The sequence below is a fragment of the Lates calcarifer genome, linkage group LG9 (assembly GCF_001640805.2).
Source record: "Lates calcarifer isolate ASB-BC8 linkage group LG9, TLL_Latcal_v3, whole genome shotgun sequence".
NCBI classification, from domain to species: domain Eukaryota; kingdom Metazoa; phylum Chordata; class Actinopteri; family Centropomidae; genus Lates; species Lates calcarifer.
The window spans coordinates 16,414,781-16,442,732 of NC_066841.1; the positions used below are offsets into that span (position 1 = coordinate 16,414,781).

The window sequence follows — 27,952 nt, forward strand, 5'->3', positions numbered from 1 at the left end:
GAGAAGCGCATAGCATCTCTGGATGCAGCCAATGCTCGTCTGATGAGCGCTCTGACCCAGCTGAAGGAGCGTTACAGCATGCAGACCCGCAACGGCATCTCCCCCACCAACCCCACCAAACTGCAGATAACTGAGAACGGAGAGTTCAGGAACAGCAGCAACTGCTAGACAGACTGGCATCTGCCCCCGAGCGAGTGTCGAGCGCCTGCGAGTGTACAGTTATTCAGTGAGAGGACGTCTACGTGCATGCATGGATGCATGACTGTTTTGAAGGGCCGCGAGGGTGTGCGTGTGTGTTTTTAAAAGCAGACAGTACTTTTAGAGGACATTTCCACTTTTTGGACACAGTGTCGGAGTAAGGACATCGCTCTGAGGGGGCCCAGCCAGAAAAGGCGGGACTGCAGCATGATGGACGGGTCACCCAAGAAAAACAAGATCACCAGACGGCCTTCGTTACGAGGGCGAGGACGGCCAGTGGAGGCGGAGGCAGAAGCTTGTACATACAAAACTCAACGCTGTCCATCAGTCAGACACTTTGCCAGTGGATGTGTGCAGTCGCTGGGACAATTCAAACCCTGCCTATGCCTGGGACGAACCACTATATAACCACACACAGTGATGACCGCTAGACACGGTCGCCCTAACAACCCTCCTCTCCTCCGCTCTGTCTTTATTCTACTCCCTCTTGATGAACAAAGTGGACGCACTTATAAACAATAACACGCATTGAGGATTATCACTTTAGTTTTCTTAAGAGTGCTTTATTTTAAAGTCACTGTTTATAAAGAACCAAATAGGAGCTAAAATAGATATTTTTAGTCTAAAACAATCTTTATTTCCCCCCTCTCACTCCTTGGGTGTGTTCCTGAGTGTCCCGCTGACCTTGCGTCCCCCAACCCCCCAACCACCCCCCCACCCCCATGTAGTGCACTTTGTGAAAAGCTATTGGTACATGAAACGCCTTAAGTAAGGAACACACCTCAACTTTATCCCACAGCTCCCCCTATTTCTGCAAAAAAAAGGCACAACTTATACTGTGGATTTGTAAAGGATACAAAAAGTAAATTGTACACACTTAAATGTATTATGAACACTAAAGTAAATGAATTCTATGTGATACTATATTAATGAAATTTAATATAGATGTATGCATTTCTTTTTTCTTCTATAGATTATACACACATAAACCTATATTTGATAATCTCAAATATAAAAGCAGCCCTTTATTTAGGAGTGAGATCTAGTTTTATTTTTCTTCTCTACGATGAAAGACTGTAGTGTGTAGCTTGCTTTAGAGCCCTGGAGGAGGAGACCACGGCGAGCAGTGATGAGCACCGTCGCCCTCAGTCATCCTTCAGATATCCGTGATGCTTAACCCTTTACATACAGTATGCACTACATTCGAGAGAAATGTCTGTACAGTAGTCTCAGCTCTGGCTTCGCTTGCACAACTTGGCTCAATCAAGTGGTTGGTTCTTCAACCGGTGCTCATCACTGCTCTTAAAGACACAGATCAGTTAAACCCAGATTTTGATTTGGGTTGTGGTCTTCTTTCTCTAGTAGCACAAGAGCTATTGAGAGACGTGTTTAGACACACTAACTCATACTATACACTGGACTGGTGAGCCATTGTTACAATGGCCTCCTTAGTTACAACATTTTCTCTCTTAACTGCTTTGTTTGTCAGTGGTAATGAAGTATGCTGCATCCAAACTGTGACTCTATTAATCCTAGTGGCATCATCTCTCGCCTCTTTTCTTCTCTTCTCTCTTTTTCTTACTCACCTCCACCCTCTTCCATCCCCCATTCTTCTGAATGTGAAGATGCTGACTCACAGTTGGTCTTAACGTGGGGTTCAGTCCCTCGAATCTCTCCTGTCATTGCGCCATCCCATCTCAGCATCTGTATTTTGTATATTTTTGTATCCATTTTTCTTACCTGTAACAGAATATATACATCAAGTGTGAGGCTCTGCATGCTTCATCCTTGCTCTAGAGCCAATGGTAGCGTCAGTATCACCTTTTGTTTTCTTTAGTTGCCAATTGGAAGGTGGTGATGATGGTGGTAATGATGATGAATGGCTTGGTGCAGACATATATAGTGAACATAAGATATAACTGAGTGTATCAAGAGGCTGGACAGCCTGGGAAAGTGTAAATAAAATGCTCACACTATTTTTACCTAATGTTAACAGAGCTTTTTGTAAATGTATCTTGTGCTCAAACTCTGCTGTACCATTATGGATATTGTAAATACAAAATAGCTCAGTCGGTCATCTGTCCTCATTGGGTAGAACTATATGATTAAATTAACCTTTCAGTGTTCTCCCTGTTAAAGCTATTGTTTATGTGTTTAGAGTGTTATATCGCTAGCCAAAAAACTGATAACGTAGGAGTTCAGCTCCTGGGAAGTCACGGAGAATGTCTAGTTGGTTTCAGGCCAAGCTGAGTCCAGTCTCGATGAGATCCACAAGCACAATCCTGTATTTCTCATCAGTCTAGCTCTATGCACTTTTACGTTCAGTGGTTGGTGTTTATAATTAGCTTTTTTTTTTTTAGCATAACACCTGTTTCAGGTGTTTAAAAAAACGTGGCAAAGTTCAAAACTGAAGAAAGGGATTTTTGGTATCGCTCAATCACAAATCGTTGTACCTGATAAACAGAACTATTTACAGCTTTTTCATATTTAAATTAATTTTAAAAATAGCCTCAGACTAAAGAATCCTCTGGTAGCAAAAAAACAACATATGGGACTTTTCTCCTCCTAATATCTTACAGGGATCCAGTCTTAAAACAGTATTGTACAATTGCAGAAATTAAAGCGAGAACATGTAATAATACGTATAATACATGAATGTGTAAAAGTAAATGAGGTTACAGCTTTATTTGTCCGATATGCACTAGCTATGGGTGGCTAAGGTTAGCAAATTTTGGGCAATTTTTGCTGTATAAGGCAGATTGATTCAGTCCACTGACTTCTCTCCACATGCTATTGTCACAGTAGCTAGCATTGTAGCTAAATGCTAAAGTGGTGTTTAGCATTTACATTAGCCAGACATTTGTAAATTTGGTGCTAACATTACAGGCTTATTCGTTACTGACTGTTATGACAAGTATTTGCTGGTTTAAGTCAGGTAAAGCTAGAAAAAATTTGTTACATTTTGCTGTATAAGGAACATTACTTATGAGTCTTCTCTGTTACAGTAGCTTAGCACTGTAGCTAAATGCTAAACTACTGCCTAGCCTAATGCTAAATTACTGTTCTAGTACAACTCTGCCATGACACTCAAGATGTGCTGTTTTTACAGTAGCTTAGCACTGTAGCGAAATGTTTAGCTAAATGCTAAACTGCTGTTTTTTTGTTTAGCATGTTCACTAGCTAAACAGTTGAAAATTTCTATGCTAAAGTTCCTTGATGCTAACATCACTTGGTCAATTATAACAAGTAGCTTGATGATTAAAGTTGCCTGATGTTTCCAAATTTTAGTTTTTTTTTTTTATGAGGTACATTGATTTCACTGACTTAATGGCGCTTCCTCACTTTTGCTACTGTTACAATAGCTTAATATTTTATCTAAATGCTAAACTACTGTTCAGCAGAAAACTATGGTTTAGCATTTAGACAAAACAGTAGTATGGTTTAGTGTAGCAGGAGTTTAGCATTTAGCGGTGGTGGTGGTGGTACAGAAAGATACATAGCCTTGCTTTAAACTGCAGTGTACAATACTGTAAGTCATTTATGCTACATCAGTACTTCTACACTAAGTAGGAGACGCACCCTGATGTTTGGTTTCTAATTTGACTCTTCAGCTCTCAGTTCATTTATCCCATCCACATTCCCACCTCAGTTCTGTTTTATCAGTCTGAAAACCACGAGCTCACGCTTCACACAGTTCAGCCAGTCCAACTAATGCTCAATCAAAATATAAAGCTATAAATAAAGTAAAAGATGTTGTATGTTTTCTATTATCTTGTAGAAAATACTTTTGTAAGTATGTTGAAAGTATAAAGTATTTGCTGGATTCTGCTTCCTTTGACGACAGTGACAAAACAATAATGTACAGAGGAATTTGTGTTGACAAAATGTGGCTGTGCAATTTATGTACATTCGCAACTAGACCTATTAAAGTTTTATTTAGCTATTTTAAAATCTCGTCCCCTTGTGTCTGTCTCTCATCGCCCTGCTTGCATTGTTCTCTGGGAAGCTTTGTTATTATGAAATGTAAATGAAGCTTAATTTGAGTGCATGAGAGATGAATCACATGTTCATTAAATACTCAAGCAGGCCTAGATAGATGACAAGCAGCTAGAGAGAACATATGCTCAGACTTGGGGTCCAAAGGCAGAGTGGAGGGTATGATGGAGGGATGTGAAAGACTGGTTTGAGCAGTGCCTACTTCTCAGCGAGCCTGACCTACATACTGCCTGATTGTTATTCCCCACAGTGGGTAGGAGAAAGCCTGAAACAGCCTTACCAACAAAAACGGAGGGGAGTTTGTACCAAATGTCTCTATCAAATAGCTGTATAAAGCAAGAGAAAAACAGTATGAAAATCTTAAATGTTATGACTGCATTCTTTTACCTTATGTGATCGAATGGGGAAAGTGGACCTCATTACCAGCAGGTCCTCATCAGAAAGCTCCTGTGCGGTTTAATTGCTCCCTGTGCAGCTCACTTGTTTCTTTGGCCAAGTGGAACAGGCTCCCTGGGGCAAAGACATGCATTTAGGACATCAGGCTAATAAAACAAGCTAGTAGTCTTTATCACTCTCCAATACTCTCCCACCCGTGGCTCCAAAGTATCAAAGGCAAGAAAAAACAGCCACATATTAAGCCACTTGTTGATGGCGAGACAATTTCCTGCCAAGCTCAGAGCAACAGCCAAGGAGTACATACTTTAATTCCACTTCAAAACATCTCCAAAGGAAAAGGCCAAAGAAGTAAGTGTTGTGTGCTTTGGATATCTATTTTATGCATAAGCAATCATTTTACAGAAATAAACCCATCTCTTAAAAGCTGAACCAAAACTACTTTGGCTCGAGAAAGTCTATGAGGTTGAAAAAATAAGGACAGGGATCGTATGAAAGATGAAAAATTGCACAGGTTTAACTTATTACACCTTTCTCAACATACTAACAGTGAAATGCAACCAAATACTTACATTGTTAACTATAGTATGAGCATTTTAATTTGATACTATTTTTTACACTACATTATTTGACAGGTACAATTTAGTTACAAGTTAATGTAAAGAATAAATATGATCATTAAAATAACTGAAGATATGCAAAACAGTAAACTGTGGCTTTTGGGGCTTAGGTTGCTCCATAGCTGCCTACTTTGCCAGGTTGGCAATGCACTATATAGTAGTAGTTAAGCTTAGTTCCATCTTTACAAATTACAGCATTAAAGTGAAACTATGACCATTTGAAATTAACACAATATACTCTTCTAACAAATGAAACTCCATACACAATAAAACACTCTGGCTCAGTTCAATACACACAGGGGTCTTCTAGCTACAGCCTTGTTTGGTCTGGAATGACCAGTAGCTTTTGTTGGCTGACATTAGCTGTTGTTGGCAAACTGTAGCCAGATATGGTTGTGCAATAGATATTACTTTGTCAGATTTGTGACTGTGCGACTCCTCCTTACATGTGCTACAGTTACAGGATAATGATTAACGCTGTTAGTTTACTGCTCATACATTAATACCTCAGTAAATATATATTAAATGAAAATTAAATAAACACCATCTTTTATATTTTGTATTTACACCCTGTACTTTCATTAGCAGCAGAGAATAAGGTCAAGAACAAGACAGTGTGTCTGAATATATATCAGATAAAAGCACAAAATTTCGATGGAAGGTAAAATATTTTTTTTTGGCCCGTAAAAGACACCTGAGCTCAGCCTCAGCTGTTGGACCACTGGGCAAAAAGAAAAAAAAACATGAAGACTAAAGACAGTAGAGCCACAGCATTAACTGGACGTTGGCAGCCTCTGCGACAGAAGGTCGAGGAAAAATTGGCAGATGGTTGTTCTGTGAAACATATCTAAGGTCTTAAAACGTGTTAAAAAACGAGCTATTTCAGACTCATCTATCAGTCTTGTTGATGATTGTAAATAGCACAAACTGCCAACAGTGCTGCCATTATATTACATATCATCCCCTACTGATGTAACAAATGGTGCCCCTTAATGAGCCCATAGGGGAAACCACCCTGAGGTAGGACAGCAGCGATGGACTGTAAATAATGGTTTGTACAGTATATTTTCAGTAACACGCACATCAATGCTTTCTATGATTTGCTCAAACATATTTGTATCATCCATATGACTGGTTTTTAAAAAATTAATTCTTTGTATTACAGTTTTAAGAACCCAAGTCAAAAGTTTGTTTTGTTTTGTTTTTTTTTTAATATCTGGTCAGTATCAGAGCAGCAGTGGCCACATCAACACTCACATCCTCAGTTTAAAGAGCAAAACAAATTTAATTTTTTGCAGTCTTATCAATACATTTCATTCATATGATTGATCACTGTTAATAACCTTATAAATCTACTTAATATTATCATACTGCAGTAAATATGTCAGTCATACAGTATCTATAGCAGAAATCTTTTACATGTGAAGTTCACTGTATGAGTTAAACAGCTGCCCACACTGCAGGTGTTTAGTAAGTGTCAGTGTTCCTCTGTGTAACACATCACACTTAATCCTTGGTCTGCATGTGACAAATGAATTTAATAATCTTAGAAACAAACTTGAAGAAAAATACTTACAATTCAAAAATGAATGCTCAGTGAGTAACTGTAGTTTAAATAATCTGGGATGACCGCAACCTCTCTGGTTGGCATCCACCAGTGGCTGCGTGTTACTGACGGCCACATCACATGTTGGATAAGGTTTAATTACAAAAGCTATATGAATCACATTTAGAACACAATGCATCTGTCTAAATTGTGAAATTTTGTGCTCTGCAGTTACCTCTGAAATTCTTAACTCTCCATGGCAGTTGTGTGGCTACAAAGACTTCATCCTAAGAACATGTTCTCTGAAGGTCTGGGGCTGCCTGACTGGAATAGCTGCAGAACTGAAAGAGCATTACTGGAGGCTCGGCCTTTTCCCTTTGAATACTTATTCACTTAACTCATCACTAATGGGCTCATGGAGTTGGGACGCACAGCTGAGCCACCGACTGTAAATAGGCTTTCACCATTGAGCTAAACACAAATAAATACAGTACAGTACATACACACACGCTCAAACATACACAATATGCCCACACAAATTGCTCAGTCACCGTCACATCCACTTCTGTGCAAATATAATAGAAGAATTAGAATTTTTGTGCAAATTCAAGAATATAATACACATACTAAGGTCACTCCCTTACACCTATTTATGTGTGATGTGTGTCAATCTATTAAAGTGAAGCATTTGATATTATCCCTGAAAAGAAAGTTTGTTTCTGTGTTATGTGTTGCCAGACAAAGGTGAAGGGAAGCAAATAGCTGCCCTGTAGAATCAGTAAGGATATCAAAAGCAGCCATATCCTCCTCCTGACTGGACCACAGTGTTCATATATGATCACACCAGGAGGGGAGAAAGAAATGCACCAACCTCCTCATATCCCTTGTTCTATCTCCACTCCAAACCCCCTGCAGACATCCTCCTCCTCTGAAGAAAAAGCAATCAGGCTGAGAGCAGTCCTCCTGTAAGTTAGCCAGCGGGGGGTCAAGCTAGTCCCTCTCTCAGCTCCCATCATCCCACCCTTGCAGGAGCAGCTGAGGGGGAGATGGACACCTAATTTCCCTGCTCCTGTGGAGAAGGCTAAAGGCAGTGTTTGGGAGTTGGATGACTAGTTTGGAGCCCTCTCTCATCAGTTCTCCACATTGGCCCTGAGTGTGCGAGGCTTGAGTTTTTGATGCAGCCGATAGTCCTGGCTGGCCGCCCGTCGCAGTGGAGCAGGAGAGCCGAGCTGCGGGTTGGTGAGGCCCAGCGTCTGAGTCTTGACGGCTCGTGGCAGCGCCCTGCTGCAGCTCAGCGAGCGTCTGTCTTCCACGCCTGACTGGGACTCGAGCTGAGCCTCGCACAGCTCCAGCAGTGACACTACCTGCTCCTTCAGCACCAGGGATTTGAACCTGCGACCTGCCAGGAAGAAAAAGGCTTCCACAAATGCTTGCAGTCCCATCCCTGAAAAACAAAGTGCAGCTGAGGTGAGGACACAGAAATATACAGGAAGAAGAGAAGAACAGGAGTAGAACAAGGACACAGAGTGACAGGGGAATTATGCTCAAGTAAAAATGTGGGATCTCTCCAAAACTTCAACTGCAACTCTGCAGTGACAGACACCACTGGATTTCTTGGATTTCCATACTGCTGCTAGGTGATAAATTATATGAGTCCAAACAGAAGTCATGGCAGTTGAAAGGAATAGTTTGACAGTCAGCAAACCAGCATGTTTCCCAATCTGTCAGAGTTAGATGAGAGGACCAACATCATTCTGACGTCTGTAAGCTAAATGTGAAGCTGTCGTTAGCCTGGCTCAACATAAACACTGAAAATGGGGTGAGACAGGTGTCCTGGCTCAGTCCAGCAAATGCAAAATCTGCCTACCAGCACCTCTACAGCTCATTAATTAACACACTATATGATGTTAACAACAATTCCCTGTTTAACAAACGGTTATGTTCAGGACTATTTTTTGCCTCTGGGCAGCTGCAAGGAAACCAATGACCAGAGGCTCGAGGAAGTTGCTGCTCCAAGCAAAGAAAGCCTGTCATTTTTACAGATTAATGAAAATGAAATATCATATGTTAATTACTGAGCTTTAGAGGTGCTGGTAGACAGATTTTATTACCTTGGGACAGAGCTGGGCTAGCTGTTCCCTATTTCCAATGACCGTGCTAAGCTAATTGGTGGTTGTACGCTTATATTTAATGGACAGATGTAAGAATGATATTATTTTCGTTGAAATCACCAAAAAAATTTAAAAATGTCAGCAAGATTTTTACAGGGATTTCTCAGCTTCTATAAATGACTTTCTCAAGTATGTCACAGATGACTGACTGAATATGACCTTTTCAATCAACTACTTAAAAACTATATATCTATAATAAGTTTGTCTGTAGGTCTGTGCCTGTAAACAGTAGAGTTTCAGTCTCTCCTGAAATGTAAATTCAAAATCAAGTTCCCTTCAGACACATTTGGGATGCTGTATAATCAAAGTATGATAAAACATTAACATATTGGTTTATATTAATCTTAACTGTATGTTTTTGCCTCGAAGAGAAGGAGGCCAGCGAGATCTTTCTTCTCTGCTCATTAAACCACTGAACTCTTATAAAAGGTTAAAGATGCCAGTGTGAAAATTTTATCATTTTAATTTGATCATTTTTCAGATTTTTGCCTTGAGAGCCAAGGTCAGACTGACTGAGGGTCAGAGAATGAACAAGAAAACAATACATTGTTAAGAAATTAATTACGTGAGCTGAGCAGGAGCTGAATTTTCACCCAGAGGTTGCTTTAATATTTTCTACTGCAGCCTGTGTTATTCTCCACCTAGAGGAGAAGGACAAATGAGCAGAAAAACCGAGGAACTGTGGAGTGAAAAAAGCTGATTTACACTGGACTAAAATGGTGAAAGTTTGTATGTCATCTGCTGTGGAATTATTTCACGAGGACCGTCTGGCACAAGAAAACATTTACATTCATTAACAATTAATTCCTTCATATGTCCTTTTTAAACCAAGAAAAAACATTTAATAATTTGTAAATACAAGTTTTATGCCTCTTCCTGGTCCTCACCAAATCCTCCAATGCACATCCACAGAAATAACAGACCCTGACTTCAGTCTCTCCCCGAATGTGTATGAGCTCATTCTAAATTCAGCCCATAATCTCGCCTGTACAGGCCCTTCCATCCTGGTCCATGTGATCTCCATCCATCCGCTCCACCTCACAAACATTCTTCGCAAGGTGCAATGTCTGAATAATTCATGTCTGATAGTCTCTTCCCTGTCACATTGTGATCTCAGCTCATTTCAATTATGGGAGCACAGTGTCAGAGGGAAACTGACAAAAATGACAAGCAATTATCTCCAAGCACATTATTTGCTCCAAGTCTCAAGGATACCCAGCTCTCTGTCCTCTACATGTTGTTTCTTCGTGAGGGTTTTTGTTTTAGTGCGTATACATGTTTTTGTTTGTGTGTGTGTGTGTGTGTGTTACCTGCTTCTCTAGAATCAGGCGTTGTTCCTGACCAGCGACGTGTAATGTCTATGTAGAGGATGTCCACTGAAGCCATGGTGAAGTTACTGTTGCTCAGTTTACAGGTCCTAAAAACAAGTAGGAAATCTGACTGTCCACGTGTTTACAGTCTGACTGACATTAACAGTGCACGCTCTGTGACTGCCTCTGTATGTAAACGGGAAGGACAAAAAATAGAAACCCCTCTGTTTATAATGTAATCACGTACACCACCACTTTTAACTATGATCTCAGTGATAAACATATAATGGAATTCAATTCCACATTTCCAACAAAGTCAACAAAAACTGGACAATGGAAACTTTCTAGGGAAGAATTCATGGCAGAGCTGTTGTACTGACTGCAATAGTATGAAATGTATGCTGTAACAGACAAAAATGCAGTTTGATTTTAGTTGGACTTTAAGATTTTCATCTCTACTTGAAATATCAATTCAATAAAAATAACATTATTTTAAACCTAAATATAAATCAATGAAAAGTAGAAACAGAACAAGATAAATATTCCCCACAGCAGTTAGACTTGACCGGCATCTTTCCTGGTTTAGTTTAGTTTAATTTATTACATTTATTTGTCAGGGACCATATAAAACAAAAACATTAATCTCACACAAAGAGAAAAGGCCTATTGCACCAGATTTAGCCACTAGCTAACGGTCAAACTCATGTGGATAAACTAGTTCTGTACATGGCCTCTGTAGAAGTTATTAAATAGTATTATAGAATCAACAAGTTCTTACATCATTTTTATAGCTTATATAACACAAGGTAACATGAACAATGTATTCATATTGATAGTTTGTGCTGAGCAGCTGCTTCTTTATCTTTTTTTTTCTTTTGGGCCTTGCTTTCACAATTGTATTAACATTTTATGTAAGTTTAGCAGCTGTGAAGGTAGAGGCCAGTGGGGATCCAGTGAAATAAATTAAATTTGTACCTGATGAAGGTTCGGAAGGCAGTGGGGCCCAGACGCATGTTGCCCTTGACCCCGAGGAAGCGTATGAACAGAGCTGCAATTCGCTCCACCAGCCGCAGGTAGTTGAACTGTTTGGTGTACTTGGGGTAGACCTGCTTCAGACACAGCGAGGGCAGAGCCCCCTCATCTGGGCTCCTCTCCTGTGTCTCTGCCTCCATGGGAATCTCTTCTCTGTGTTCGAACCCAGCAGCCCTTGGTTGGGAACTTTTGTTGTAGAATAACAGGAAAGGAAAAAACAGGTTATTGTAAATTTTACTGCATTATTTTCCAAACACAGGCATTTCTTTTCTGTATTAGCAAGATGACCGGGCATTTAACCATGAGACTACAAGTAAGGCACTACATGTGCTACTTTTTGTGCTGTACAGGGCTGAGTAATGGCCTTCAGGCCCTACACAGCTGAAGCACAAGACCATAAGGCCAACCCAGAGAGCTTTTGTCAGCTGAGTTACAGATAGCCAAACACCTGAGGTAGATAAATGCACCAAGCTTTTCACTTGAGTCTGCACTTACAGCCGGGCTTGGCAGGGGAAAAGGGAAGAATAATGTTGTATGAAGGCCAAATAACTCTTTTCACTCCCTCATCCCGCAGCCTCTGCAAAGCCTTTTTGCTGTCAGTGCTTACATCCACAACATTTACCTGCATCAGTTGCAAGATACAGCTACATGATAGAGCTTCAGCATTTGAAAATCAGTTTTGAATTCTTAAGAAGAGAATGCTGATGCCTCTCACCAGGTGTGGATACTTAATTAAGTAAAACAAAGCCCTGAAATGAAGAGGACTTTTGTTGGACCATGACTCATAAAGTACTGGACACACACGTGATGCCTCTTGAAAATCCACACTGCATCTCTGCAGTTGTTTAAATCTGTGTAGAGTATTAGTCGATGAAAGTCTGCGTTTGCATTAAGACCCATTTTGCCAAATCCACCCAAGTGACTGATGGTGGACAAATTGTGCTTTTAAAGACATCATGTTTGATGCCCTGAATGAGGTAGAAAAAAGCATAAAAGCACTTCAATTAATTACTTAATTTGGCCAAAAGAAGTAAATCAACCATAGATTCAATCCATCAGTCTCTTGTGCCACAAAGGTGGTCGGGAGGCAGAAGGACATGGGACGTTCATGCAAATAATGACATGGTTTCCTGATACTCCAAAAAAAGAGATAAAGATAAAAAAGAAGATAAAGTGCATTCAGCATGCTTGCTCTGGTGAGAACACTGAAAGTAAACAAAAGTGGGTTTTTGGCTTTTTTTATTTGTTAGAATTAATATTCCACAGGGTACCTATGACCTTATGTTTTAAGGTTGTGCACACCAAGCCTCAGGAAAAATGCTGTGCTCTGGGGCAATTTTGGCATAATAGCTACAGTCAGAAGACAGACAACAGAAGGAAGAGCTGCAAAAAGATGAACATGTTTTCGTAATATTAGAAATGAATCCATGGATTGATAAAAAAATAGAGGTAACTTGAGGAGTTTCCTTCTGAACATCCAGTTTAGGAAGGAACTGTGTGTATTGTCAAGGACTAAAACTTGCATTGTTAACATACATATTAGCTGCTAGCTATCTTCTTTTTTATATGAATCTGAATATCTTTTGACATTTTAATATGTCACCATACTATTGGAAAGTTTTTACTATTTTTTGACATTTGTTTTTGACCAAACAATCAACCAATTAATAATTTACTGATTAACCAATTAGAAAAATAATAATTAACTGAAGCCCTGAATGGGTGTCAGATTAGTGATCGTTTACTATGCCAAAATTGTGCCCCTTTTTCAGGTCACAATTCATTTATTTGAACTTTGCCCTCTGCACTACCTGCCCATCTCTCGCCACTGGCTGTTGTGTTTCTCCTGGAGGATTTGGTAATTCTCATAGAAAATGAATGGGAGGCCAGGCGCTCTGTGAGTTTTTACCTCCAGGACTGTGTGGGAGAGTACACACTGTGCTTGCCTGACATCTCCCTCACTCTCCTGTTAGCTTTGCTGCACTTGTAATGATTACACTTTTATCATTCTTATTAGTATTACTGACCTTAAAAAATTCCCATCACAGAGGCCTGAGCAGAGGTCTCATCAACCTCAATAAGTGAAAAACACCTGTGTGGGTGAACAGGGCCTTAAAGGATAACTCCCATGGTCAACACATGTGTATGAAGATACAAAAGCAACAAAGAGAAATGCACAAGGTACTTTCACGTCAAGGGGATACAGCACTGCTGGCTTTTATGAGGCAGTTTCATTCTTCATGAATTAGTAAGTAGTGTGAATGGCACCAAGAGAGCACTGCTGAATGTTTAATAGAATCAATCATCCCTCAGCAGCCAGAAGGACACCACCCACATCTATTTAGACAGGATAGGCTCGGCTAAAAACGGACACATCTTTGACAGAAGCTGACAGCCAGACAGATAGTGAAGGGAATGTCTACAAACATTCCCAGCAGAGGGAGAGAAGAAAATGATGGAGGCGAAGCAAGAGGGTAAAAAGGTGAAGAACGGCAGGTTATTAAAAAGACATTCAGAGGCCTGGTGCCAAATGTTAGTCGAGTGTGCGTGAGGAGGACTATGCCTAATTCAGCTGTCATTAACCTGCATAAAAGCTATTCTGGTCTTCTGGTGAGTAACTCTTCAGAGCTACTGCACACTGTCTGAAATCCTAAAAGCTACCAGACATGTCATTGAAAAGAAATCTATGAGTCTCTACACTTATCTCCATCTGAGAGATCTGAATTATTGACTTAACTTTTCTGAGAGCATGAGTCATACAGAACATACACATAAGAAATAATCTGCCACACAGGTTTAAATCCCCTCTTTTCTCACCCCAGACATCCACAAGAATCAGAAAACTTAACCTGGGGCTTACAAGCATTTTATTCAAAGCTTTCCTCATTAAAAGAATGGAAAAATGTCTCAACTTTATGTGGTTCATCCTTAGTTACTTTAGACTGCACTCAATCCACCTTTTATCTTTTTATGCAAAGGATGCGTTTGTACCCTACTTTAAGGTATGTGTGCCTATGAATATCAGTTTTTTGTTCTCACCCACATTCACACACATCTCTTATAAGGGCTCATAAATCACCCTCAGAGACATTGTACAAAGGATTAATGAGCTGGGTGCCAGAAGTACATGTCTGAGAGTCACTGATACCATCACACCCTCCTTTTCATAATTCCCTATTCCCTATTTATTTATCACTTCTCCCTTTCCTCCATAATGCCACTTTTTCTCCCTTTGTTCTGCCATTTTATATTTACTTTCTTTCTTATATAAGCATTCACTCTGTCTCCTTTAAATAGCAACAGCACTATTTAGCTCAGCTGTGCCCTTGTATTGTGTGCCTGGTCAGTTCTCATCTTTTTCTCACTTAATTTTGTCAAGTGAAATTCATACGGGGATGAATTTAGTCTGAACTCTGCGTTCTGAATGACTGAATCCCATCCATCCCACTGCAGAACAGCTGTCAGTGACCACAACAGAGGTGTATTTACTTACTAGTAGACCATCTGTGCAGTAAACAAATTACTTAACCTCCTGTAACCATATTGGGAACATTTTGTTTGTGCTGTGTTAATGATTTTGAAAGTTTACAGAAAAAAGGAAAACTCAGTCCCTCATTCCCCATTAAAATACATCTGCACTGAATCTAAATCTATACACATGAATGGCAGCTTAAATGATGTTTTAATAAAAGCTATAATCCACGTTCCTGAGATTTTAGCTGTGACAGTGTGGCATCAAAGTGCCAATCACAAGACTGTCTGGTTCTAAAATTGTTACCCAATTCTCATCTCCTCTGTTTTTCCCCCATTCATCAGCCACCTTTCTCTCCTTGATCAGCGATCCAATTTTCAGACATGCTTTCATGAATTGTGGATACATGGTTGCTGGAGATTTCAGCGTCCATTTCCACATGTAGTGCCACATCTTTCTACACAAACAGCTTGTTTTAACATTGATAAAACTCAACAAAGCATTCAATGTAGTAAAAATGAGTGTTTCCCATCAAATAAATAGGTAGTGTATGTACACAGCATGTGGCTTTGTGCCCATGCAAATATACAAAGAGCAAACTGAGGAAGTGAATGATTAATGAGTTCCTATTTAGCGCCTGTATCGTTGGCTGCAGTAATGATTACTTTTTTCTGGAGCATATCCAATCTTATGGCTAATTTAATAAACATTAGCACTAGCTAGTTGGGACATAATTAGCATATCTCCCACGTTAACCACAAGACTCAGTCACTATCTGCATAGCTGACAGCACACTTCCCTGCAATCACAACCTGACATGAATACTAAATCTTTGTGTTTGGGTGAATAGAATTATTACTGAAATTTGATTTTATCATATATGCATAACTTACTGAGATGTGTGAGCCTTCAGTCTTGCAGTCTTTATTTGTGATATGGGCACTAGGAGGCACTGCTAATGACTTAGATTTCACCTTTGGTCTGGACCTTACTATGTTTCTAGGAGAGGACAGTTTACTGCTAAGTTATTGCCAATCAATTACACAATTATTTAATAGTTGAGTACTGACTGTCTAATCATTAGCTTCAGTCTACTTAAGTTGCTCAGAGATCCAGATCTCTAACCACACTCCCTATACACCTGCACCCCATTACCTGCCTTCTGGTCCATCTCATTATTGTCATTTAAAACTAATTGTTGTTATTATTGGTCTCTCCTCTGGATTTTTTCCCTCTCCACAAGGCTTATAACTTATTCCAAGCCCTCCCACCCTGTTAAGTAGTATCTTTCTACAAACATATGACACATGAAATTTAAATCATTACTATTGGTCACTATAACTTCCTTCACATCATAAACCCTGTCCTTGTCGGTGTCACTATAAGTAGTGCTATATTTTTATGGAGGCACTGAATTATATCATATTAAAAATCACTGAACTTGTTTCTTCGTGATGCACATCACCTCAGTCTGAACTCACGCCTCTTTTCACCACATGACCGCAGATTATAGATACTCTCACACAGAGATATTTTATAAATATTCTTTCACTATTTGATTGGCTTAAGGAGGCTTAAAATCTAAAGATAAAGTGTCAGTGTGTGTCTAAATGGAGTTATATACACAAAATGAAATGAAATGAGCCAAATAATTTACAACACAATTGGTTGTCAATAGTTGAAAGATGACTGTATATGATCAAATATATAATAGCTGACAGTACAACAACTATGACCTCCTTAAATTTATACTGGTTAAAAATAGCACAAATCTATAAAACACAATATTCTAAAGCGCCGTAAGCTGTGTATTACTGCAATTAACAGTTATTCTCATTATAGATTATTTAAAATAGCCTATCACAAATTTCCTGAAGCTCAGTGTGACAGCTTTAAAAACCATCCAAAAACCAAATACCACATGAGGCAAAAAATGAGCAGCAAATACTCAGAAGTGAGAGGGTCAAACCAGGGAATGTTTGACAAGTTTAAATCGCTTACTATACTGTCAACCAACTAATCCATTCATCATTTCAGCTCTAAAACTGTATATTGTACAGACACAGATATAAAGGTTTTGAGCAACCTCCACTAACTCGGGGCATAAGTTTTAAGTCAACACAAAAAGTATGAGGGATGTCAGATTAAAGGATTAGAGTCTCTAAAAGTATGTAGATAGGAATTAGTTGAAATGAACAGAAACTGAAATGTGTATACGGTGTTATTCTGTAGTCTAATTCATCCATGGACAAGTACAAGACGTGGTTCTAGTGAGTCGAGCCAGACGAAAATACAGCAAAGCAGGAGAAACAAGGATTAAACAGATTTTATAAATATGTTACTGGTCATGAATATAATAGTTAAGTGTGTATTATCCACAAGAAGATATTCCTCTCACTTGCAGGACAAAGCAGATCAAATATTTGATTATATATATATATATATATAAAAAATATTTGAAGATAATCTGGGGAGGAGGCGAGAAAGAAATAAGAAATGAGGGAAGGAAAGAAAAAGCAAGAGAGAGACAAAAAGGCAAGAAATGGAGATAATGATAGAACAGAAACAGTAAATCCTCTTGTCACAGAAGAAAAACAGATTGAGAAGAGAGAAAAAAAAAAAAAAAACACAAACCCTAATGGTAGATGAGATTTATTGCCAAGCACCACACAGGGCCAGTCAGCCAGAGAGATTGGGCCACCAGACTTGTACAGTAATGTGTGAATTTCCACCACAGCTCAGCTGAATTTAATTTTTCCATTTAACAGGCTTATGGAGAGCTGTTGAGTGGTGCGGAGCTGGGCTCTGAGGAAGGACGGGCAGAGTAAGGTATCATGTCCTTAAGAGTGGATTCTTAAGACCAGCAGACAAAGAGTGGAGGGTGTAAGAACTCCAACTTCAAACTACGGGTTTACTGTTTAATGTTTGTGTGTGAGAGAATGTATTTACGTTGAAGGTTTCTTGTGGCCAGGGTCCATAAGGCGCAGAGTATCCCTGATTACACCCACTTTGACGTCTTCATCCACAGGACTGGGAACATATTCAAAAACACCTGGTGCTACCTGGAAAAATAAAATAATACTAATAAAATAATAATAATAAAATAATAACATGAATGCTTTGATTTTCACATCATTCACTTTTACCTCCTGTTCATGCTCTATTCTCATACTGGGGTTGGAGTTGACTTCTAGTAAAACTGGCTTCAGGTTCTTCATCAGCAGGATGTCAAAACCTAATATCTGAGACACAAACAAATCCTAAATTATATACTTTGTATATATATTATTAGAATAAACTACACTGTATATTAGTGGCATGACACAAAGCTACTATCTGCATCTGTTTATGTCACAAACACATATGTACTATGTTTTATATCAGACGTGGTTGGAAACTGCCTAATATGCCTTATAAATAAATCTGGCTGCAGACCCAAAAAAAAAAAAAACACAATATTTCAAATATATATTTTCCAGTTTAATCAAATAAAAAACCACAATTTGTACTTGAACCCAAACTTTCAAAGAAAAAAATCTAAATGAGACTGATGAGGTAAAATACTTGTGCAGCATCTGTCTACCTTGATCCTGCAGTGAACAGCAAATTGATTAAAAGGTATTTAGAGTGGATTCCACCAAACTTCTGAATACTGAATTTAGATTGTGGGATATCTCTGTTTTTTGTTTTTTGTTTTTTTAACAACCAAAAGTCAGTTTCCTTATATTCTGGCACATCTGTATCATGAAGTCTATCTAGTAGCCATGCCTTGGTTACTAGTACTTCCTGTTCATGCTCAATGGACAACATGTCTTAATCTGAAGATAATAGGAGCACCTTCTTACATGATTTGTTAACAGATTTATGGACATCTATCCTTGATATGAGAGAATTACGTTAACTGTAGCAGTGTATGATGTTTGGACATTTAGACTGAGATAAGTGGGATGTTTGTGGTAAACCGTGTCAATAAGATAACAGGTGAAGGTAAAGGTGAAGAGGGAGAGCAAATGTTACTGCAAAAACAATGTCTTTCATATCTGTTCAGTGCATTATATGTGCATATCCAGATAATGCATCCGTACCTCACACCTGCTTACACCCCTACTGTATATATTATACTCCTAACACAGTGTTAGGACCACTACCCACCTGGAAGCATGTGGGTCCTGGTTTGCCAGGCGGTATATCAGCCTGATAATAGACTTTAAGTTCAGGCACCACAGCAATGACAGTCTTGATGACAAGAGCTATGATGTCCGACCACACCTTCTTGATGTCTACCCCTTTTGCTGCCAGCCTGTAGAGCACGCTGGAGAGAGTGCGCTTGCTGCCTGTGCTCTGGCTGTCTGAGTGGACAAAGTTGCCGCTGTGGACGTTGAGGGAGTAGTTTGTCAAGTGCATGAAGACATGGCTCAGATTCTTCTGGCTTGGCTCCTACACAATCAGAAGGAAAGTGATCATAATTTTGTGCACGTTATACAAATACAAACATAAATATGCATCTCATGGCATCAAAGCTAATTAACGGCTTAAAACATCATTAGCAACATTATGGATACCTGGTAGGGCTCGGTGCAAAAACGTGTCAAGCCTTCCTTGGCAATGTAGATCTCCAATGGCTCCAGAGACTTTATCAGCACGTAGAGGCGGATATCAAACTTGAGTTTGTCAATGAGTAACGGCTTCTGGATATACTCCTGGACTACACCCTGTTTGGCCTGTGAACCCGCCATGAGCTTTAGGTCACTGGGGTCACGGATGAGGTAGATGCCATCGCCCTGGGAGCCCCCATCTGGCTTGACAATGAAGGTGGGATTCACTGTGGCATCGTTCTCCTTCACCATGCGAATCTACAGTGGAGGTGGGGAGAGAGAAGGATGAAGTTAAGAAAAACCTTAATGACAGAGTGTTTTAACCCTTACTGTACTACATCCAAATAAAGATTTACTGAATCTTCATTTTGCAGACTGACAAACTGACACTATGTTTGCATGTAAGACACATGCAAATCAAAATCAAACCTTATATTTCTGTTTTAAGGATACTTTTTAAGTAATAGTCATGTTGGATTGAATACCTAATTATTGAAACAGTGTCACACTGCACATAATGAAAAAAAGCCTGTGTTCAATGGGAAACAATTTTGACTGCTGAAAGCAAAGCTGGATTTAATAGTGATATTCTGGTGCCCTCTGCTGGACATTATATATAACTACAACACAAATTTTCCTTCAACCAGAACTATTACTATTGAACATCTGCCAATGTAATTATATCACAAATTAAGATCATTCATCAGGCAAAAGTGTAAACTGCTCACTCATGTCATTCCTGATAACAGGAAGTGAAATTTAACTGCCACCTGCCAAAATCAGTTGGTTGTGGTGGAGAAAATTATCTAATGTTGAAATAAATAAAAACTGAGTTTCTCTGATTAGATATGATGACAAATGTGAATGTTGTACATGTGACCTGAATTTAATGCTAAAAACTGATAGAAATCTTAATCTACCTGCCAAAATGACATGGAGACAAACATTGGATAACAACAAAAACATAATATCCATATTTATGGCATGTGCTGAATGTCACCCTTGTTAATTGTCTGTGACATACTTGTTCACTGTAGTCAACAAGGGAGAAGCAGTTCATTCTGTAAACACTCACTCATTTCCTTCATAGGACAAGTGCACTAGATTCAACCATGTGTTAAGGAGTGCCAGACTGCTATAAAAGGTAGTATGCAGAAATGTGTTACTCTGTCTTTTCCCCTCAGGCAAAGCGAGCAATGAAGGCAGTCACATGAAACAAGATTTAAACAGGTCATACTATTAACAACACTACTGTTGCAGTGTAGTATGATGAGAATCTTCAGCAAAGGAATTGTAAAGACCACAATTTACTCCATGACTTCAGTATCTGCGTGCTGAGAGGAAGAACCACAGTAACACAGTACTTTCCAGAACTGTCTGTCCATTTCTTTCCATACACAGGCCTGAATCTGAGTCACTGGTATATTTTTATTTAGAACACCATTCTGGGGAGGTCATCTTGCAATCTTTATCTCAGTTCACAAGACATAACTGTTATCACTTGCTAATGTAAAGACAGAAAAACAAATAAGAAGTTTCTCAGCTCATCAACCATGCAAGAAAAATAACAGGCACCACCCAGGCCTCAGTATCAGATCTGTACGCCCAGATAGCCAAAGCACCCCTTATTACACAAGACCATTTACACCCACTCCATAACACATGACTATCGCTATAACAACCCTTCAGCAAAATTTTCAAAAAATTACTCCTAACAACTGCCATTAACATGCTAAATAGCCAAACTGTTCTTAACTCTATGCGTAAATACATATGTATTTTTATTTTAGTGTTGTGAATATTTTTGCTACATGCTTGCTTTTCAAGTACTTTGCAAGTACTTGTGTGTACTTGCTACGGACAATAACGTTTTTCTGATTCTGAAAAGGAAAAGAAAGCAATTATGTTTTTAGCTTTAGCCACTTAAAATAGGCTACAAAAGGAATACACTGTCTCTTCACAGCAGACCTGTAGACTTGTAATAGCAGGAAAAGCACACATGCAATTAATGAAATTAATGATGGCTGCATTCAGTTGAGGTGTTCCAGGTAAAAAGCCACGCTGTTATATATGCTGACTCACTGACATGACCTATTGGGGCATTTAAATGACATGTAAGTATTGTTAACGTTATTAATAACATCTGTGTTTATGCTTCTGTGTCAAATAAAAATGTCTGCTGTGAAAAAGGTCTATTTAAATTGAAGGAATTTGACAGCTCGTTTAATTTAATACTTGTAAATTCTATGTTAAATGGCTACTTTACTAATTGTCTTTGTTCATAGCTTATCTCTAACTTATTCTTGTGAAATGCAATGAATGCAACATTATGCAACATACATATTGCAGAGAAATGCAGAAATGCAATGATCCATTTCAGTTGATCCAAAGAAAAACTCCACTGTTATCACATGCAGTATCATAATATTTTTGTGTTATGCAAATATACCTGCGTGGAGAACTGCTGATACTCCTCAGGCAGGATCCAGGAACGGGGATAGAAGTCGTACTCCTCTGGGAACAACTCCTGCATAGTCCGTACTGCCCGACTCAGGTTTATCTTCCTCAGCATTTCAATCATTCCTGCAATGCACAAAATATATCTAAAAATGCACTTGAAAATTGTAGACATAAAATATGTTCTTATGTTGTAGTTGCTTTGAATGCAGCTCGTTTTATTGTAAGCAGACAGAGGCTTTAGAGGGACTTCCCAACACTAAAAAAGAGTTACATGCTGAAAAGGCAGACGGACACAACTTTGTATAGAGATCTGACTTAAAATGACACGATGATATAATGGAGGGTGAGTACAAACCACGGGGTGATGTAGATTTGGATGTACAGTTCTTACTAGTACAATAATCTCTAGAGTCTCTAAAGTAATGATTATTGAGGATCAGTAAGGCTTTAACTAAATCCCTCCTGTTGTGATTACAGAATACTGAGTACACATGAAGTACTGCAAGCTGAAATCACATCATCTCTCCAATCACAGTTCAACAAGCATTAGTGTAGGGTGCTTCATGTGAACAGAAAGTTGTAGGAGAGGATACCTGGGAACTTGTTCACCTGCCCTGAGACAATATTTTCATTATCGTGGAAGGAAACACCATGCCAGTAGATATCACAGGCCGTTCGTCTTCCCAGAGGAAACTGAAGATAGATACACAGAAAAGTGAAAACAGGAAATAAAATATGATATGCAAAAACAGAGAATGATAAGAACACTTGATTCAGACAGTCATATTTCTTCTGCTTCTGTACATGACAAAGAGGGCTTAATCTGTTCGTATGATTCAGGGCTTTGGTAGGGTGCTTGTCCTTCTGGTGATCCCAGAGTGGAAGGATAATCTTGCCTAAAGATGGTAGGTAGTGCGTGTTGTGTTGTGATGAGCTGGGAAAGAGGAGAGGAAGTGATACTATAAAAGGATTTAGAGAGCTAGGAAATCCTACTGGCACAAAGCACAGCTTTTGTCCTTTACACCTCTACTCCTGCCCACACTCATACACTCCAAACCACATATTATGAATCAAATGTGTTGTTACAATAAAGTTAAAAGGACAGGATGCTGAACTTATACTGTGAAAACAATAAAAATTTTCACATATCCACATTTGGGCATTCAGCCTATCAATTTGGATTTAATTTTCTCATATCAAAGAAGAGACAAACACCATATTGTAACTTTTTTTTTTTTAATAAAACCAAAGAGTGCTGGCTATGTTTGGACCCCTCTCTAGTACATGAACCCGTAGTTAGACCTGGTTCAGCTGTTGCATTTCTCCTGCACACTGCTAATCTCATTTCTCTGCATCAATGCACAGCTTTTTATCAGCTGAAACATTCTACTTATTTAAAAGACTGTTTTCTGTCAAATCTGCATTCAGGGAGTAGCTTCTTAACAAACAGAGTTGATGCTCTATTTACACACTGCATGAATCAACATTTTTACTTTGGTCTCAACACAACAGGGAAAGTCCTATAATAAAACAAAATAATAAAATATTGGTATGTATATCACCCAACTTAAGTAACTGTGATACCACTAATTGGAAATATTAACCCTGCTACATTTGGGAGGTTCCCTGTCTTCTGCTTATATGTGAATAGGACATTTTAAAAATTCTGATTCTGCTTGTCATTTAACTCATCTATGTACACCGTAACAGGAAAGTAACCTGACAAAACAATTCACTGCTCAGTATGTGTTTTTTTTTTAAGTCGTCATGGGCAGTCTTCGGCAGTCTACGGCAACAGATTTTAATTATTTATTTTAATGGCGCACTTCTTGATTTCCACCCAACTCTGGGTTAATATATTAAAACTTGGAAATTCTCACATCTGAGTTTCAAAAGATCAACACTGAGCTGTGGAGAATTATGTCATGGAGTCTATATTTAACTTTATAATATCATGACTCTATATCAAGTTGTATTGGAAGGTCAGCAGCGCATCGTCACCACTGCTAAATTCTACCCTGACATGACCCACTGTCCGGCTACAAGATAGATCTATGACAGAATTACATCTCATTAATGAGTTAGCATGAGAGCGTGTGAGAACAGGGAAACCCTACTCGAGAGCCAAGCCCTGCTATAAATACCACCAGAGAGATGCCAGTGTATAACTGTCCAATCACATCAGGGAATGAGGTCAAATTAATACAAGTAGTTTCTAAGGGATTGGGCCCAAAAATAGCCATCCTGAATGTGTATGGAAAGACATAGGTCCACGTTCATGTTGTTCACATGTGGTTCATCACTTGAATGAATGAATGAATGAAAACACTTTGCTCAATGAAGAAGTGTATCTTAGCTGCTATAGCAAAAAGCAGCCATAGGACAGATATTTTAAGTCACATTTAATTGTCTCCAGTTAGCAGAACTTAGAATTTCTGTTATTCAGGTTATTATTTTCCAAAGGTGCCACAGGAAAGTCTCTAGGTGACAGGTCTTTTAAAATGAATCTGCTCTAATTCACAATGTCAGCTTAGTCTGTTAGATTCTAATCAAAATACTGAGCCCATGATTAAATGCATGGTTATTAGCCTCATTTACTGAAGTTGTCAATCAGACCCTCAGGCGTGCCTTACTCTCTCTACCTCAAAGACGACTAAAACTCTATTGGATTAGATGAGCTTAAGGCTAATCATTTCCACTGTTTAAGGGAATGCCATATGTTGAAAGTCAGTTAAGAGCTGTCTCTCAGGCCAGAGAATACTGCAGATGTAGAGACGTAGTAATATGGATGTAAACTGTCCTTAAAACCAAATGAACAACTCATCAGTCAATAAACATCATGATCTGTATCTGGCACTGCATGTTTCAGAGCTTATCAGCTGGTAAGCGATGTTACAACTCATTTACAGCATTTTTCACCGATCAATGTTCATTTCATAACTGATAAAACAAACAGAGCAAGGCTACTGGAGTTTCAACCCCTTTAAAGATGTCAACAGGTACTTTCAAAATGACACAGGATCTATAGCACCCTTGACTTTGCTGGGGGTGGACTGTGTAAACAAAGCAAGGTAATGTATAGCCCTCCTGTCTACCGTTTCTGATACGAGACCTGGATGGGTTTAAGTGACACTGTGTGGTCATCAGTGATAAGTAGAGTCTTTACCTGACCTGTCCCATGGCGCTGCCTGTCTTTACTTCTCATGCATAATGGAGACCATGTTAATAATAGCTGACAGAGGGTATTAATTGCACCACATTCAAACTGAGCAGGTGGTGTTTGTGGTTCAGAGTAAGGAGAACTGGATCAATTAGCCCTCTCATAAATCTTTTAAAGTTGTTGCTTTTCATTTGGAATAACTTTCATCCACAGCCATCCTCTGTAATCTTACACATTTGAGGAAGGCAAACTGAGTGTTAAAGGTTATCGTGTCATCTAAATAACAGGGTGCCAGGTTTTCTATCTTATTCAAAACAGACTTTGGTAGAGATACTGGAAATAAAAATCCAGTGGGAAAGGGAAACAAATCATACTCTGAATATGTAGTGGTGGAAAAAAATGAAAGGCAGAGTTTAGAAGGTTAACTGACACCATTCACAACTTATTTTGTAAAAGTGCATTTTGTTTCATAAAATATAAAGCAGTACTGACCGGGTGACCACACTGATCAATTTTAGTGTGAAAAATAGGATTTAAATTAATGCTCAATTATAGTTATCCATTCTATTTTAATAACTGGACAGATTCATTAGTACATTATGTTCAGCCAAGTAGAAACAATTCCATGTTACTGAAAATGCATGTACTAACTTTATCACTGTCAAATCTCCTGTCTATTTTACGACTGATCAGTTTGGTCAGCTGCAGTAATGTATGTACATGTCATTTAATGACAAGTCCATAAATTCATTTAAATGATCACCTAACTGCTGTAACGCTGCGCACATGGTGCTGCAGCACGGTTTACGTAAAAATAGATTAATAAAAATTTTAACATTTTAACACAGTCTTCACAAATGCTATTTTTGAATAAAATAAATAGATCAAGTGTGCAAAACTTTCTTCCACACGCTCCTACAGACTCAAATTTAAGTTCCAACCTCTGAAAATTGAGTATTGCGATTCACATTTTGTCAGAGTCACTGATAAAATTTCTTATTTCAAACAGCAGAGAGAAAACACACAAATTAGTCTAATGTCCTAGAATAGGTTTTCTAAGGAGAGGAAGGCTAATGCAATTATTACTAGACTGATTCTAACTCTGTCTTTATCATAAATTACAGTAGCAAATGGGAGCAATTAAGATTCTAGTGTCTTTTACTGACTGTTAAATGCCCAGTAAACATTATCTTAAGTTGTAGCAATGCTGTGAAGATTGATATCTTTGAAAAGGGCACTGAGAGCCTTTTCTTCTAGTTCTTCCAAAGCACAAATACAATCTAAATAGCCTTTGCTCCTGTGTGACCTCTCCTCCTGAAGTCAGTCAGTGCCTCCATTTATAACCCCCTGAGGACAAACTACATTACTGAAGGTGCCTGCTGTTGTGTTTAGCTAGAAGAAAAAACTGCAAACATATGGTTCTCAATGGGGCATAATCAGAAAACAATAAAACAAACGTTTTCATGCAAGCATTCTTGTTGCCCACAACTAAGCTGCTTGTCATCTAACTGAAACACTGATGCACTGAGCAGCTGGAGCAAAGGATCCTCTCTAGACCAAGATGTGCACTGGTGCTTAGTTATTAATCCAGTGCACTAGCATATCATAGGACTGAAACCTGCACAGATGTAGATGAAAAAAAGCATTTCTCCAAGATAAACCTGAAAAAGAAAATGAAAAAAAGTTCTCATATAGCACACCTCTTTCCACTTTAGCTGCTTGATGCTTAACTTCAGTGCCTCCAGTGAGGTTTTGGCTTTTGACGTGTCCACTGTCACTGGTCTTCTCTTCTTTGGAAGTTTGAATCCATCCTCACGGCGCATGTCTTGAACATTTTTGGATGCATGGATGGTCACATAGTTCCCATTAGTCTCTGACTTGCCCTGCAGTATCTTTCCAGTTCCTCTGATGTGAAGTGTCCGCTCATGCCCCAGTCTATTCAAGTTCTTCCCATCGTGAGCAGAAACTACAGACCCGTGCAGTGACAGATCTGAGATGTCTTTGCCACAGGAGTTCTTGTCATCTTTCCCCTGCTTAGTACGACTTTTACCTCTATGTTTACAAGTGATGGAGATGTTGGATGCATCTCTGCCAGCTATAGTAGTGCTTGAAGGGTCTGGTGAAACAGAGGCAGGAGGTGAAGACACTGGCAGCTGCTCCTCAGTATCCACACCCTCTTTCTCTGCATCTTCGCCGAATGATTTCATTTGTTCGAGTTGAACCTTGACCTTAACATAATGATCACTCATTATGCGAAATGCTACGAGTGACGCCGTTGGCCAGGGCACAGTTGTACCACAGAGTACAGTAATCCGACGCCGGCGAGCTAACGTTATTCTGAAATAATGTAGTACGCATTGCTAGCTGAAATGGCTAATTAATGAGTGAAAGCCACTTGCTTCAGCTTGTCATTCCCTAAACAGACTGAGTGGGGACACCCACACTCTGCAAACGTTACCTTGCTAAAAACCGGTTGGCATCTCAGGCTAAAGATGTAACGCTAGCTAACGCCGTTAGCCGGCTGGAAGCAATAATTTAATGAACAACTTCAAAAGGCTAGCGGCTCTCACCAGCTGGCGTTGACTTAACCTAGCTGCTAGTGGCAGGCAGCACTTGTAGCCAGCATTGAAGCTAGCTCCATGAAAATAGCTAAACCTGACGTTAGCGTGTCAAACTTCATTTAGCTAACATATGGTTCTGAGCTGCTGCCAAAACTGCCCTTTAACTCATGACAGACTTTACCTTACGGATACCGTTATGCACTTTTCTAGCAGTGACCAGCGTTGTGAAGACGCCCACAGTCGTAGGTTCTGTGTGTGTTTGGTATCGTCCCTGTGTTGTTAAGGTGCAGCAGCAGCAGGAGGACGCAGACCAACCCATAGCCCAGCCTCCATCTGGTTTGAACCCAGCTGATGCTGCCTTTTGAGCTCCTCGTATTTCCTGCTTTTGGCTTTATTGCTCATCGCCCACTGACTATAAGTAAAACCACGGATTTGGTG

General features: G+C 39.2%; 2 protein-coding genes across 13 annotated transcripts in view; one reads left to right on the forward strand and one right to left on the reverse strand.

Annotated features, from left to right (window-relative positions):
* dab2ipb (DAB2 interacting protein b) overlaps positions 1-4,149 on the forward strand; it is a 124,931-nt gene extending 120,782 nt beyond the window's left edge. For all 9 annotated transcript variants that reach the window (XM_051072963.1, XM_051072964.1, XM_051072967.1 and 6 more), the window contains one exon: positions 1-4,149. In XM_051072963.1, coding sequence (XP_050928920.1) covers positions 1-168 — 168 coding nt within the window. In that variant the 3' untranslated portion in view covers positions 169-4,149.
* ttll11 (tubulin tyrosine ligase-like family, member 11) lies at positions 317-27,866 on the reverse strand. 4 transcript variants are annotated; one of them, XR_001962309.2, is made up of 11 exons: positions 26,654-27,834; positions 22,387-22,486; positions 21,783-21,916; positions 19,301-19,591; positions 18,891-19,175; positions 17,885-17,980; positions 17,688-17,800; positions 11,210-11,452; positions 10,235-10,341; positions 7,625-8,197; positions 317-4,704 (listed from the first exon to the last, which is right to left on the reverse strand). XR_001962309.2 is itself a non-coding variant. In XM_018689313.2 (10 exons), exons 1-10 carry the CDS (start codon positions 27,831-27,833, stop codon positions 7,884-7,886), a joined length of 1,821 nt encoding a protein of 606 aa, XP_018544829.1. In that variant the 5' UTR covers positions 27,834-27,866; the 3' UTR covers positions 6,473-7,883. The 4 variants fall into 4 exon arrangements, 2 of the variants coding, with proteins under 2 accessions (XP_018544829.1, XP_018543387.1); XR_001962343.2 differs by lacking the exon at positions 317-4,704 and adding an exon at positions 9,490-9,565 and having other exon boundaries at positions 8,089-8,197; XM_018689313.2 differs by lacking the exon at positions 317-4,704 and having other exon boundaries at positions 6,473-8,197; positions 27,696-27,866.
* Between the last annotated feature and the right edge of the window lie 86 nt (positions 27,867-27,952).